The sequence below is a fragment of the Martes martes genome (genome assembly GCF_963455335.1).
Source record: "Martes martes genome assembly, chromosome: 7".
Taxonomy (NCBI): Eukaryota; Metazoa; Chordata; class Mammalia; order Carnivora; family Mustelidae; genus Martes; species Martes martes.
The window spans coordinates 83,723,052-83,738,933 of NC_137894.1; the positions used below are offsets into that span (position 1 = coordinate 83,723,052).

The 15,882-nt window shown below is 34.9% G+C and overlaps 1 protein-coding gene across 2 annotated transcripts in view; it reads right to left on the reverse strand.

Moving 5' to 3' along the window:
• RALGAPA1 (Ral GTPase activating protein catalytic subunit alpha 1) overlaps nucleotides 1-15,882 on the reverse strand; it is a 253,276-nt gene that overhangs the window by 80,845 nt on the left and 156,549 nt on the right. For both annotated transcript variants that reach the window (XM_080808120.1, XM_080808119.1), the window contains 2 exons: nucleotides 13,131-13,995; nucleotides 10,716-10,787 (listed from right to left, as the gene is read on the reverse strand). In XM_080808120.1, the coding sequence (XP_080664246.1) occupies nucleotides 10,716-10,787; nucleotides 13,131-13,995 (937 nt within the window). The remainder of the gene's footprint in view (nucleotides 1-10,715; nucleotides 10,788-13,130; nucleotides 13,996-15,882) is intronic.

The following is a 15,882-nucleotide window of genomic DNA, read 5'->3' on the forward strand; positions in this document are numbered from 1 at the left end:
ATGCTAACCATCATTTGAGTTTTCAGCAAGTCATAACCAGTGATAATAGATCACCATAACAAATATAATGAAAAAGTGTGAAATACTGCAAGAATTTCCAAAATGTGACAGAGATGCCAAGTGAGCAAATACTGTTGGAAAAATGGTGCTGAGAGACTTCATCTCTTACCCTTTCTAACAGTCTCTTTAAAGTTGTAAAGACATGAATCAAGGGGTTGGGTGCAAGAAAAGCAAAGACAGAAGAAGGGCTAATAAGAACTGGTGCAATAGTTATAAAAATCTAAGGACAAGAGAAAGGAAATGGTCAAGTTTGGTGACTAAAATGATATTTCTAAACATAATCAAGAAAATTATGAGGAGGATCTGATTTGGGAACAAATTGGTGACCTGGAAATGGTAATAAGGAGGCAGGTAAAATTTTGTAATATGCAGCACACAATCATGACAGAGAACTGACAGACAGAAGTACATGAAAAGAATGGGATTGAGAATTGGGATATCCCAATGAGAGGAATAACTATGTTAGGTGGTTCGGAGGTAAAAGATGAGCCAATAAAGACAAACTTGGAGTAATTCCAGAATTAGGAGTTGAATGAGGTAACTGTAGTGTTACAGAAACCTGGGGGAGAAGAACATTTTAGAGAACAGATAGCAGTATTAAATTAGGGGATATAATACTCAAGGGGTTTTTAGGGCAGTAAACTATTCTATAGGATACTGTAATGGTAGATATCTGTTACTTTACATTTGTTGAAACATACACAATGTACAACACTGAGAATAAACTCTAAGGTAAACTATGGATTTCAGTTAATGTATCAAAACTGTTTGACCAATTTTAGCAGATGTTATCAAACTGATACAAGAGATAGAAAAAAGTATGTGTAGGGGGAAAAGGGTATGTGGGAACTCTCTGTACTTCGCAATTAATTATTCTGTAAATCTAAAACTGCTGTAATCTTTTAAAATGCGTATTAACTACATTTAGTTAATTAGAGGAATCAAAGTTATGTGTATAGATTGAGCATTAAGAAAACTTTAGACTTGATGGTCAAGGTACTAACCTTCAGAAGAATAGTTTCAGTAGAGCACTGAGGTCTGGAACATATGGTGAGCAAGAGAGCAAAAGAGTTATGATTCCTGCCCTGAAGGACATGACCATCTAGTACCAAAGATAAATTATCATGGGGAAGAGTTAGGATATGAGAACTCACAGATTATTTAGAGAGTTATTATAATTATTCTGGAAAGAGTAAGAATATCTAATAATAGTAATACAGTGTGATAAATGTTATGACAGGGAAGTGTTACAGGACTCTGTGAGAGCACATGGAAGATCCACGCATAGACTGGGGAGGAAGGTAAAGAGAAGTAGTTTAGGGAAAGGATTTCAGAAAAAATCATCTTTAAGCTGAGACTAAAAAAATGGACAGGAGCTATACTCTGAAAAATTTTATAGCCTAAGACCATTTCATTGTTAAAAAATAAAGAATAAAAGTAAGACAAGAACATTCAATTCTAGAAGAAAAAGAATATAAAGCTTATAAATAAATAATAGACAAAAATTAATGAGTTAGAAAACAAAGTAGAATATAATAAACGAGAAACTGTGTCTTTTAAAAAATTAAGTAGATTATTTACATCAAGATAAAAAAGCCCACAGTGATGGTGATGCATAATTATAACTCTAGTTTAAAAGTTAGAAAATAAATGTTTTTAAAATAACCATAAACATAATAATTTGTTATTGGAGAAATACCAATAACCTAAAATGTGAGGAAGAAGTAAAAGTATAAAGTTTCTGTATGCTATCAAGTTGTAATCAGCTTAAAATGTTATAAATATAACATATTTTATGTAACCCTAGTGCTAACCACAAAGGAAAAAACCTGTAGCCCATAAACAAAACACTATGATAAAGGACTCAAACATACTACTGCAAAAAGTCTTTAAATCTCAAATGAAGACACTAAGAGAGAAAGCAAAAACAAAGGATCTACAAAACAGAAAACAATGAAAAAATGGCATTTGTAAGTTTTTATCTCTCAACAATTACTTAAAATGTAAACTGATTAAGTTCTTTAATCAAAAGACACAGAATGGCTGAATGGACCAAAAAGTGAGATCTAAATGATATGTTACTTACAGGAGACTCATTTTAGCTTTAAGCACACACAGAGAATAAGAATTGAAGGTACAGAAAACAATATTTTAAGCAAACTGTAAACAAGAGAAAACAAAGGTAGCTATATTTGTGTCAGACAAAATAGACTGAGTTAAAAATGGTAAAAAAAAAAAAAAAAGACAATGTAACTACCATAAAGATAAAGGGGTCGGGACGCCTGGGTGGCTCAGTGGGTTAAAGCCTCTGCCTTCAGCTCAGGTCATGATCTCAGGGTCCTGGGATCAAGGCCCGCATCGGGCTCTCTGCTCAGCGGGGAGCCTGCTTCCCTTCCTCTCTCTCTGCCTGCCTCTCTGCCTACTTGTCATCTCTGTCAAATAAATAAAATCTTAAAAAAAAAAAAAAAGATAAAGGGGTCAATCCATCAAGAAGATATAACAATTATAGGGGAGCCTGGGAGGCTTAGTTGGTTAAGCAACTGCCTTCGGCTCAGGTCATGATCTCCGGGTCCTGGAATCAAGTTCCCCATCAGGCTCCCTTCTCAATGGGGAGTCTGTTTTTCCCTCTGGCCCCTCCCCTTCTCATGCTTGCTCTCATTCTCTCTCTCTCTCAAATAAATAAAATCTTAAAAAAAAAAAAAAAAAGAAGATACAACAATTATAAATGTTCACGAACCCAGCACTGGAGCACCTAAATATATAAACCAAGTACTAACAGAAAAGGGAAATACACAGAAATACAGTAATAGCTGGGGACATTAATACCTCACTCTCAACAAGGGACAGATCATCCAGATAGGAAATCAAATAAAGTGAATTTGAACAATACTACAGATCAAATGGACTTAACATATATACAGAACACTCTGTCCAATAGCAGCAAAATACACATTCATCTCAAGTGCACATGGGACATTTTCTAGGATAGATCATGTGCTAAAACACACGAGTTTCAACAAATTCAAGAAGATAGAAATTATATCACCTATCTTTTCTAACTACAAAGGAATTAAACTAGAAATCAATGAGCAGCAGGAAAGTTGGAAAATTCATAAATACATGGAAACTAAATGACACACTCCTGAACAACCAATGGATCAAAGAAGAAATCAACAGGGAAATTAAAAATATCTTGAGACAAACAAAAAAGGAAATGTAATAAAACCATAACTTACGGAATGTAGCAAAAGCAGTTCCAAGAGGGGAGCTTATAGTGATAAATACACACAAGAAAAAAAAGTATCTCAAATAAACAACCTACTTTACTTACACCTAAAGGAACTAGAAAAAGAATAAACTAAGCCTGAAGTTAACAGAAGAAAGGAAATAATAAAAATTAGAGAAGAGGGGCGCCTGGGTGGCTCAGTGGGTTAAAGTCTCTGCCTTCGGCTCAGTTTGTGATCCCAGGGTCCTGGGATAGAGCCCTGCGTAGGGCTCTCCGCTCAGCAGGGAGCCTGCTTCCCCCTCTCTCTCTGCCTGCCTCTCTCAGTCTACTTGTGATCTCTGTCAAATAAATAAACAAAATCTTTTGGGAAAAAAATTAGAGCAGAAATAAATGAAATAAAGAAAGGAAAATGGAAAAGATGAAGAGCTGGTTCTTTGAAAATATAAACAAGATTAACAAACCTTCCGCTAGACTAACCACAACAAAAAAGGACCCAAATAAATATTACTATAAAATGAAAAGGAGATGTTACAACTGATACCAAAGAAATGCAAATGATCATGAGACTACAATGAACAACTATTTACCAAACAAGTGGATAACCTAAAAGAAATGCATGAGTTCCTAGAATTGTACAACCCACCAAGACTTAATTATAAAAAATCAGAAAATCTAAACAGACCAATAACATGTAGGTAGATGGAAGCAGTAATCAAAAACTTCCCAACCAAATCTCCAAAATATTAAGGAACTCATACAACTCAACAGCAATAAGACAAATAGTCTGATTAAAAATGGGCAAAAAAAGAAAAGAAGACCTAAAAAAAAAAAAATGGGCAAGGACCCAAAGACATTTTCCCAAAGAGGATATTCAAATGACCGACACGTACATTAAAAGGTGCTCAGCATCACTAATCATTAGGGAAATGAAAATCAAAACCACAATGAAATATTACCTCATACCTGTTAGAATGGCTATTATCAAAAAGACAAGAGATAACAAGTGGTGAGGATACACAGAAAAGACAACCCTTGTTGTAAACTATTAGTGGGAATGTAAATTGATACAGTTTTTATGGGAAACAGTATGGAGGTTCCTTAAAAAATTAAAAACAGAATGACTACATGATCCAGCAATCCCACTTCTGGATACATATCCAAAGAAAATAAAATCACTTCCCTGAAGAGATATCTGCATCCCCATGTCACTGCAGCATTACTTGTAATAGCCAAGGTATGAAACAACCTGTGTCCATCAACAGATGAATGGATCAAGAAAATGTGGTATACATGTACAGCTGACCCTTGAACAACAGGGGTTTGAACTGCATGGGTCTATTTATAAACAAAATTTTTTTCCAATAAATATAGTATAGTACTATACTGTGAATGTATTTTCTCTTACAATTTTTCTCAGTAACATTATTCTTACTTTAAGAATATAATATATAACACATATAACATAAAAAATATGTTAATTGACTTTATATTATCAGTAAGGCTTCCGGTCAACAGTAGGCTATTGTTAGTTAAGTTTTTAGGAAGTCAAAAGTTATACGCAGATATTGAACTACATGGGGATGGGGTGGAGTTGGTGCCCCTAACTCCTGTGTTTTTCAAGAACCAACTATACAATGGAATGCAGCCTTAACAAAAGAAGGAAATCCTGCCATTTATGACAACTTGGATGAAACTTGAAGGCATTATGCTAAGTGAAATAAGTCAGAGAAAAGACAAATACTGTATGTTCTTTCTTATATGTGGAATCTGAAAAAACTGAACTCACAAAAACAGAGAATAGACTGATTTCAGGGGTGGGGGCTAGGGAAACAGGCAAAATGAGTGAAGGTGGTCAAAGGGTATCAACTTCCACCTGTGAGATAAGTTCTGGAGAGGTAAAGAATAGCGTGGTAACTATAGTTAACAGTACTATGTCATATTTAAAGGTTGCTAAGAGAGATTTTTAAAGTTCTCATCACATGAAAAATTCTAACTACGTGAGGTGATGAATGTGTTAACTAAGTTTATTGTAGTAATTCATTTTACAATATATCTATTTATAAATCATTATTTTATTTATTTATTTATTTTTAAAGATTTTATTTATTTATTTGTGAGAGAGAGAGAGAGAGAGAGAGCGCGCACAGGCAGACAGAGCGGCAGGCAGAGGCAGAGGGAGAAGCAGGCTCCCTGCTGAGCAAGGAGCCCGATGTGGGACTCGATCCCAGGACACTGGGATCATGACCTGAGCCGAAGGCAGGCGCTCAACCAAATGAGCCACCCAGGCGTCCCTAAATCATTATTTTAAACCATAAACTATCATAATGTTGTATGTCAATTCTATCTCAATAAAGGTAGGGGGAAAAAACCTTGAAGGGATGATTTGGGAATACATAAATTAATTAATTTTTTAAAAAGAGCAAAAAATCCCACTAAACTAAAATGAGAAAAGGAATATAGCAGAATTATGATATGTGTGTATGTACTAATCCTATTAGCACGCATTTGAAAATCTCAATGAAAGGGAGTTTTGTAAAAGCAAAAAACACTGTGAAAGCAAAAAACACAGAGGCTAATAAAGATGAAACAAACTGAAAGAATTAGAAATTTTACTAGTTATTCCAAATTTTCAAATAACATATTCATTTCATGGAGCTGGCTATAATCTTAATCTTAATTCTAAACATAAAAAGAATGGGTAAAAAATTAAATAAATATAGAATATGCTTAGAAATGGGCTATACCCTAATTCAAAAGGAAAGTCTAGTAAATTTAACACAACAGGAAATCAAATGTAGTTCCAAGAATTATTTAATATTAGCAATCTAGTGATACTATATGCAATATACATCAATAGTTAAGAAACCAAAACTGTGAAAATTTGAATAGATGCTGAAAAAGACTCTAGAGATGTCTACTCTTACAATAACTAACACTGTAGTGCAAGTTCTAGTCAATGCAATAAAATATGAAATAAGCAAAAATAGGCATAACTTTTATTTTTTTTTTTTTTTAAAGATTTTATTTATTTATTTGTCAGAGAGAGAGTACACACAAGTAGGCAGAGAGGCAGGCAGAGGCAGCGAGAGAAGCAGGCTCCCCGCTGAGCAAGGAGCCCGACGTGGGACTCGATCCCAGGACCCCGGGATCATGACCCGAGCCGAAGGCAGCGGCTTAACCAACTGAGCCACCCAGGCGTCCCAGGCATAACTTTTAGAAAAGAGATTATTTGTAAGATAATTACACACCTAAACAGAACCAAATAGACAACTCTAAAATGTCTAAAAATAAAAGAGAATTCACTAAAGTATTTGGATAGCAAAATATAACAGGAAAACAATTCTATTTAGAATAGCATCATTACAATAAAATCACCCTAAAAGTAATGCCTGGGTCACAGAATAAATGAAAAACACACCATGATTATGAATGGGAAGAATGATGATAGCAAATGTACTTCTATTCTCTCCATATGAAAGTTTTATTGTAATTCAAAACCAAAATATCAATGGGATTTTTTTTCTGGAAAACAACAACATAATTCTAACATGTATCCAAAAGAATAAACAAGTGAAAATATCTAAGTGAAAGTGAAATATAAACAAGTGAAAATATCTAAGAAAAGAAGAGTATGTATGAATAGGATGAGGAAGAAGACTGCGTCTATCAGATACTAAGTTACAAAGCTATAATAAATACTAACATCTGTACAAAATTGATATACAACTCAGTAGAAATGAACAGATAGCTCTGAAATAAACAGGTTAATATTTGATAAAGGAAACATCAAATCAATGAGAAAGGTATGAATTATTCAACAAATCAGAGAAATAGGCTATTCTCTAATACTCAAGCCAGTTCCATTTCTTATTCCATAAACTAAAATGTATTCCAGAAGAAATAAAGAATTAAATGTAAAATAATTACCATTCCTACCAAGTAATTATGAATCCAGAAGGAAATACAGTGGACTCTGAGAAACAAACTGAGGGTTTTGGAAGGGGGGGGCCGATCAGTGAGCCTGGTGATGGATGTTAAGGAGGGCACGTATGGCATGGAGCACTGGGTGTGGTGCATAAACAATGAATCTTGGAACACTGAAAAAAATAATATTAAATTAAAAAAAAAAAGAAAAAGCTGTATGCTAAACAATATGAAGTTGTTGAAAACTGAAAGCCAAACTGGGAAAATTCCCATATTAAATACAAAAGTTAATCCTTAGATACCCACATATGTAGGAGAGCTCTTGCAATTAAGAAAAATATCCCTTTAAATAGAAAAAAGACACTAAGAGGGAATTTCAAAAAAGATTAAAATTTCTTACAAATACATGAAAGATAATAACTTCACTAGTAGTAAAGAACAATAAAGAGATACCATGATCTGCCTCTCAAGCTAGGAAAGATTTAGAAAATGTGACCAATACCTTGTGTTGCCCAGGTTGAAGCTGTATTAGTGTTCTTACACAATGTTGGTAGGATTAGAAATTAGTACTTAGTGAAAAGTAATTCTGCAATATGTATGGTCTGAAATAAGTTCTTATGCTTTGATGTAATAATTCCATTTCTAGGAATCTATCCTAGGGCAAGATATTAAAAACAACTTAAAAGTCCAATAATCTCAGAACTTGGCACCATAAAAAATTATTTTTGAAAAATATCAAAACGCTTACATGAGGAAAATGCTCACAACATGATAAAGTCCTTTTTAAAACACAACTTACTATATACATATTACTATGATTCTAGTTTTTTAAAACAAAAAAATCGTATGTATATAAAAAAAGAGACTGAAAATACATAAACAAATGTTAAGGATAGTATTATAAATACATGGTTTATTTTTCTACTGTACATTTTCTATAATAACTAGAGAAACTAAACATTTTTAAAAGATTATTCTTTTTTTTTTTTAAAAGATTTTATTTATTTATTTGACAGAGAGAAAGTTCACAAGTAGGCAGAGAGGCAGGCAGAGAGAGCAGGGGAAGCAGGCCCCTTGCTGAGCAGAGAGCCCGATGCAGGGCTGGATCCCTGGACCTGAGATCATGACCTGAGCCAAAAGCAGAGGCTTAACCCACTGAGCCACCCAGGCACCCCTAAAAGATTATTCTGAGAAAAGCTAAAAACCACAAAAACAAAAGAAGTGAGTAAAGACTGTATTTTCTCATAAAATGTGGTAGTAAAAGGCATGAAAGGGATACACTAAAGCTTGAAAGGACAGTAACTGGGCACCTGGGTGGCTCAGTTGTTAAGTGCTTGCCTTTGGCTTCGGTCATGATCCCAGGGTCCTGGGATCGAGCCCCACATGGGCTCCCCGATCAACAGGAAGCCTGCTTCTCCCTCTCCCACTCCCGCTGCTTGTGTTCCCTCTTTCACTATGTCTCTCTCTGTCAAATAAATAAATAAAATCTTTAAAAAAGAAAAAAAAAAAGGATCCTGAGGATAGTTTTGTTTTCTTTTGTTTAAAGAAGCATATCGAGTGTGCTTATGGTAAAGGGGTAAGCAGAAATACAAGATAAAGATGTGATAACTTTTTGAAGATCCTAGAAGTATAGATGGGGAAAAAAAAAGATTTTTCTGAAACTGAAGGGGAGCAGGAAAAGATGGCTCAATATAGAAATTTTAAAGAGAGGAGATAATAAGGTGGAGTTGTTTGATGTGGGAAAGGAATGAATAATCTTGTTTACTTTGCATTCCTATAGAATAGTGCAGGCAAGGTAGTTTGTTTCAAATGAGGTCCCGAATTGTCAGAATCACTGGATTTAATTAATGAGAGGTATGACTAATGTTGCGTTTAAATATGAATGGGTGGAGGAAGAAAGGTTAGAAACTATTTTTCTACCAGACTGTCTTTCATATATGAGGCCAACTATTTGGATTGAATCCTTAGTGAGGTTAGAGTAGAGATTATCTTTTGACTGTAATGAAGGGCTTAAAGAACAAAGAAGTGGTTTATAAAAATTACTCTGAGAAACAAAGTAAGAAGTGAACAAGGGATAAGAAATTAGCAAACAGTAGAGAAGGTATTGCTGAAGTAAAGAAGCACGAATCTATTGTAGCTCTCAATATCACACTGGTTTGATCATTTTCTCTAGTAATATACTGCTACCTAGGAGTAGAGAAAGTAGATTTTTTTTTATATTTTTTAAAGATTTTTTATTTATTTATTTGACAGACAGAGATCACAAGCAGGCAGGCAGAGAGGGGGAAGCAGGCTCCCTGCTGAGCAGAGAGCCCAATGTGGGGCTCGATCCCAGGACGCCAGGATCATGACCTGAGCTGAAGGCAGAGGCTTTAACTCACTGAGCCACCAAGGCGCCCCAAGAAGGTAGATGTTAAGAATGATTTGGGTCAGGGGTGTCTGAGTCAGGTGTGGCTCAGTTGGTTAAGTGATAGACTCTTGGTTTTGGCTCAGGTCATGATCTCAGGGTCCTGAGATCCAGCCCTGAATCAGGCTCTGTGCTCAGTGGGGAGTCTGCTTGGGATTCTCTCCCTCTGCTCCTCACCTCCCAACTCACATATGCATGAGTTCTCTCTCTAATAAAATAAATAAAATCTTAAGAAAAAAAATGATTCTGATCAGAGAATTGATTATAGTCACACATATATAAACATTAAGTGGAAGAACAGTTTTGAAGATGCCAGAAATGACATTTTTTATAGTTGAAAATGTGTGAGTCTGCTAACAGGACAAGTGAAATCAGAGGTGGGTGGCAAACTGACTGTAGGAATAGAAAAAGCAAAAAAACTGGAAAGAGGAAAGTATAAAACACCAACTGACTAAGATATAAGGGAGTGAGAAATGGACATTAAGTAGGTTGTGGATCTGAGATCTCAGAAATGCAGGCATTCAAAGTGTTGCTTTATCAATGTGCTTCTAGTTAATATTTTGCAGTTTCTACTACTGGTTTCCCGGAAGTCTTGTTCATATACTATACATGAAGAACCTAGATATCATTAAAATAATGATATAACAAGATTTTACACATCGAAACCCACACGTAAATAGGTACATATCCAAGAGCTTGATGAGAAATCAGATTTATAGCAATATAATAACCGATATCCGTGTTCTTTGCTCCATTAATACTTTCTGTATGGACTAGCTTATATTTACCAGTCATTTCACTTGAGACCTCTGAGACTAATCAAAAAGGGCCTATCTGGAATGTCTAACTATGGGAAAACCAAAGGACGTTTTTAGAAGTTCAGTTAGATTTCTGTCATCAAAAGAATTCTGAAATGCATAAAATGGTATAAACTATTCAAATATACCAAACATTTTAATGTAGCCCTGCATTTTTTTTCATAAAGTTTATTATTTAAAGTAAATCAAATGTAGTTTCTGTTCAGAAAGTCAACAATACAGTATTATTCACACATAAGTAGAAATAGCTGACAGTTGCTAGTTATAAATCTGAACTTACCACTGTCTTGAATCCAAGTTTCTAAGTTCTCTAAGCAGTTTCTCATTTTTCTTCAGGAGATGAAAGCTCCTCCTAAATAGAGAGATTTATAAACATTTTCATCACCTTTGCAGTGAATGACATGACAGTCCCGGAAATACTTTCCACTCTACTCATGCAATTTTTAAACACTTTTCTTGCCTTTCCATACTTCTAACACAAAGGAGAACAGACCCTAAAAGAAATGTAAATAGTAAGTGTCATTATTTCTACTGAGGCCCTCATAGATTTCTGTTAGTGGATCATTATCTATTAATCATTTCAATTTTTCCTTGCAGATGCTGTGAGCTTCTGAAACTCATATCCAGAAAAGTGGATAAAAGTACTTATAGGTTCCTTCTCAAAAGTTTCCTAAAAATATATTAAAAAGTTGTTCCTAATGAGAAATATCATTAAGTAAGGATATGTAATCCAGATGGAATTTGAGTTCTTCCCTGTGCTCTTACAGGTATTTTTTACACTACGAAGCAACGCAGATATGTTGCCAAATACATTCTATATACACTAAACACGTACAAATTATATTCATGAAATCAATGCTTGCTGTGGTAAAATATAGTTTCCCACCTTTAATTTTTCTCGAGACAATATATGGATCATTCTACAGCAAAAGAGAGTAGAATGCACTAACATGAGTGGCAATTATCTACATTTGGACATACCATAAGGCAAACTATATTCCTGACATGTCTTCCCCATAAAGCAGAAAATAATGGAATAAATGGATAGGATTTAAATTAAGCAAGATTATAAACACTAGTCAAGCAAGTAGAACTCCCTTTTGGTGCTTCACCTGAATTTAATTAAGATTTATTTGTCCAGTGATACCTGAGTTCCCCTCCTACTACAAATTGAACAAGAACAATACATTAAATAATGCTGTGTCTTCCACATCCGTGCAGCTTTTAATGTCACAGAAATTTAAAAAAATAAATGTTTAATGATACTTCACACTAGTGTACAATATTTAATGTATATTATCTAAGTTAACTCTCATAATCATGTGAGGTGCGAGTTACTTCCTCAACTTATAGCCTGAAGCTTAAAGGTTAAATGACTCTAACCTAGTTCTTCCGATTTAAATCTAATGCCTTTTCACTTAACTCTTACCCGACTTACATGAATACTTTGTGTTAACTGGAAGCTTTCAGTGAGGTTTTTTGCAACATGTGTAAGAAAACAAAATTTTAAATAATGAAATAAGGATTCTTGATTTGATGAAAATCTTAAGTTAACTTCTCCGATACCAACAAGAAAAGATCACATTACTGTTTGTCTAAAAAACCCATTAGGCTTATGTGACATATTTGGGCTCTTCCCCAGTTCCTGACACAGAGCTTCTAAAACTCTTGTAATTTCTTGAGCGATGAAGGTGACAGGAACATCTTACACAGAGTTCCTAAATCCCTTGCAATTTCCCTGGTAATAGGAGAATGTTTTGTTCTGATGAGGTGATGCTTGGTAGGCTCTTGAATAACTTCAGGATGGGGCTTGGTCATTCAAAAGCACAAACCATGATTAGAAGCTTGGAACTTCCAGCCACCCCTATGGGGAGGGGAGACTGGCTAGAGATTGAGTTAATAATTAATCATGCCTATGTGAAGAGGCCTCCATAATAATCTCTAAACTATGAGGTTCAGAGAGCTTCCTGGTTAGTCAACTCAATTCAGTGTTTTCAGCAGCCCCTAACTCCACAGGAACAGAAGCTCTTACACTTGGGAACCTTCATCCTGAGTACCTCTTTCTCTGTCTGTTCACCTCTATCCTTTAACTACCTTTTATAATAAACTGTTAAATGAAAATAAATGTTCTATGAGCTATTATAGCTAATTATCAAAACTGAGGAGGTAGTTATCTGATTTATAGCTAGTTGGTCAGAAATATGGACTTTCAACTGATATCTGAAGTGGGGGGCCGTCTTGTGGGTCTGAGCCCTTATTCTTTTTGTACTAACTGCAGTTAGTGCTGGGACTGCCTGCTATGGAAAACTCACACATGTGGTGTCAGAAGTGTGATAAGAAAAAAACAGTTTTTCCTATTACCTTATATGAAGGTTGGGAAAATAAGATTCTTTTCAATTATATGAGCTATAATTTCTAAGTCAGAAAGTTCTGCTAGTTATTATGAAAATGTTAATAGTTAAATTATTGAGTTATCTTTTTATTCCCTTAAATCCTGATAGAACTCAGTGGTCTCAAAAAAAAAAAAAAAAAAACCAAAACAAACAAACAAACAAAAAACAAAAAGAAAAATCTGTCCAAAAGCCAAAGAACTAACTGGTAGATAAAATCTGGTGAGGAAAAGAAGAGAAACTAAAATGCTTGATCAAAAGATGAATAAGACTAATGTTAAAAAAAAAATTCCTTTTATTCTTACCTTTTGTCCCAGGAATTCATTCCCAATATACTAAGAAGCAATCTGCAATAATAAAATGCTGACTGAGGCTTTTGAGGTGTTGGTTCATCTTGCTCCACAGCTTTCATGTTTAAGTCATTGAAGTGTTTCTCAACAAATTCTTTTTCCTCTGTATGCTGCTTAAGGATAGCATTAATAACATCATTTTCCTGCTTTTCAGAAATGCACACAGGTTGTGGAGCAGGGATATTAAGTGATATTCCAGTTCTCTGCAAGCATTCCGGACTAGTTATACCTAAATACTGCAAAAGCTCATCAAGAACATCTTCTTCATCTCTTATGGTATCCCAAGTTGGTACAGTTTCTCTAAATCCTCTTTTAAACTGGAGGGAAATCCCATCATTTACTGTTATATCTTCTAAACATTCATTAGATGTAGGAGGCTCTTCTGGCTTCTCTTGACGAGACAATGAAAGTATGAATGATGTAGGCTCTGACAAACCACTCACAGGAGGCGGTCCATACAGGATGGCAGAATCCCATGAATATTTTCCGGAGAGATCACGTACTATGATTCTGACATTTGAATTGGCTGACGCAAGGCCAGCAGATAAACCTCCTCCGGGTATGCTCTCTTCTGATCTGATCTGGATACAGGACACTAAAGTTGTATTGTTCAACACAAAAAACTGGATATTTGGACTCTCAAAGAGTTCAGGAGAAAGTTCAGTACTTTCACTGTAATGATTGTCATGATTTTCACACACCTGACTTGTTAACATAGCAGGACCACCACTCATTGGGTAATGGCCCAAATGATTTACCAGATGTGTAATAACAGTGCGAGCAGCAATAGAGATTAATCCTTGTTGCATTTGAGTTTTCACTAGAAATAAGAAATGTGAGTAAGTGGAAATACTGCTGCTTCCTTGGAAGTTATGTTAACAATGAAATTATTAGACAACAAATGGAGACTTCCTCGGATTATCAAAAATCACTTTAAAATATAACAGTAAACATGAATATTTCCAACTTAGATTCTGTACTACAGGAATAAGGGCAAAGAAAACTCTCTTTGATGATGTTTTGTTAATTTTATAAAAAAACCCTTTTTCAAAGTTCTGCTAATGGATTCATAATTTAAGCTTAAGCCTTTATATGTAAATCATGTTTTAAAGAAGGATCACAAGTATTCTAAATCACCTGAAATCACTTAGTTCACACATTATAAAGCCAGTGAAATCCAAGTAAGTTTCTTATCTCATGAGTAAATTCAGAGAGACAGCATGCCTTAAATGTCATTTAATTATGGCGTTTATCAATGATATAAAAGTTTCAGAGAAAAGTAATCCTTCACTAAACTTTAGGAATCAACCAATTTAAACAGTGATTTGGTATAGCCAATATATGCCACAAAAACTTTATTTTAAGGGAAAACAAATTTTATGGGCCTACTTATGTACTATATTTTTATAAGTAAGATATTCTTCTGGGTCATTGTGGCCTAGTCTTACCAGTTAGTTGTATGTAAGAAGTATTTTTCTTTCCTTCCTTAAGCACATTAGGGAAAGCAAATAGATAAGGAGCATATCCATATGAGTAACTTAAAAAAAATCATACCAAACAGTAAAAAAAGAAAACTCAGAGAATATAGTACTCAGGGCCTGAAATGTCAGGACCTCAAGGAAGGGGAAAAGGAAGAAGGCAGGCAGAAAACACACAGAGAGAATAAAGGGAGGAAGGAAGACATGGAGATAGACAAAAACTTGTCAAAGCCCACTAGCCAAAGACTGCCAGTGTGATCCTAAGTAGGGTTATGTGGAAGCCAGTTCTGAAATAAGTGGTGTCAGGAAGTGGGGACAGTTTGGTGATGATTATCTTCATACTTTACATCTAGGAGGCTAGGGAAGAGCTGTCATTGGTAAGGAAGTACTCATTGTTCATGTTAGGATGTTTAGTTGTACACACAACTAACAACTGTGTGTGCGTGTGTGTTCACTGTGCCCTTGTCTTATGTAATTTAGACATCATTACAGAATGATTATGTCTCCATATTGTTCTACCATAGTATTAGAGTGATCTTATCTGAGTACTATTTTTATCATTTGGGAATATTATGGCCTACCTGCCGTAATAAATATAGATTTGAGAACATTCTGATGATCAAAGCATTATCTACATATAATAAATTCCTTAGTTTTAAGTGTACTTTGTGATGTATTTTGGTAACTGTACAGAACTGTGTAACCACCAACATAATATATAGTAAAATTGCACAGAAAAAAGAACACATTTTATTTTATGTAAATTGTATCTCAATAAACCCTACTTTAAAAGTTTGTAAGGACAGGGGCACCTGGGTGGCTCAGTTGGTTGAATGGCTGCTTTCAGCTTGGGTCATGATCCCAGGGTTCTGGGATCAAACCTCGAGTCAGGCTCCCTGCTCAGTGGGGAGCCTGCTTCTCCTTCTCCCCCACTTGTGCTCTCTTGCTCTCTCTCAAATAAATAAAATCTTTTTTAAAAAAGTTTATAAGGACATTAGCTTGTGCACTGCTTGTGTAATACTTAAAAAGAAGCAAGAGAAAAGAATAGTGTTATATTTTAAGGCCACAGTCCTTAAGATTCAGAACCAACACACTGGCTACAGGCAGAGATCAGCTAGAAACCAGCAGCTGTGTCATTAAAAGCAAAAACATCTTCTTCCATCATTCCAACTCTAAAAAAGAACAGTTTTCTCTGGGCTTTGATTTTGAAATGTTAAGAGTACCAAAAT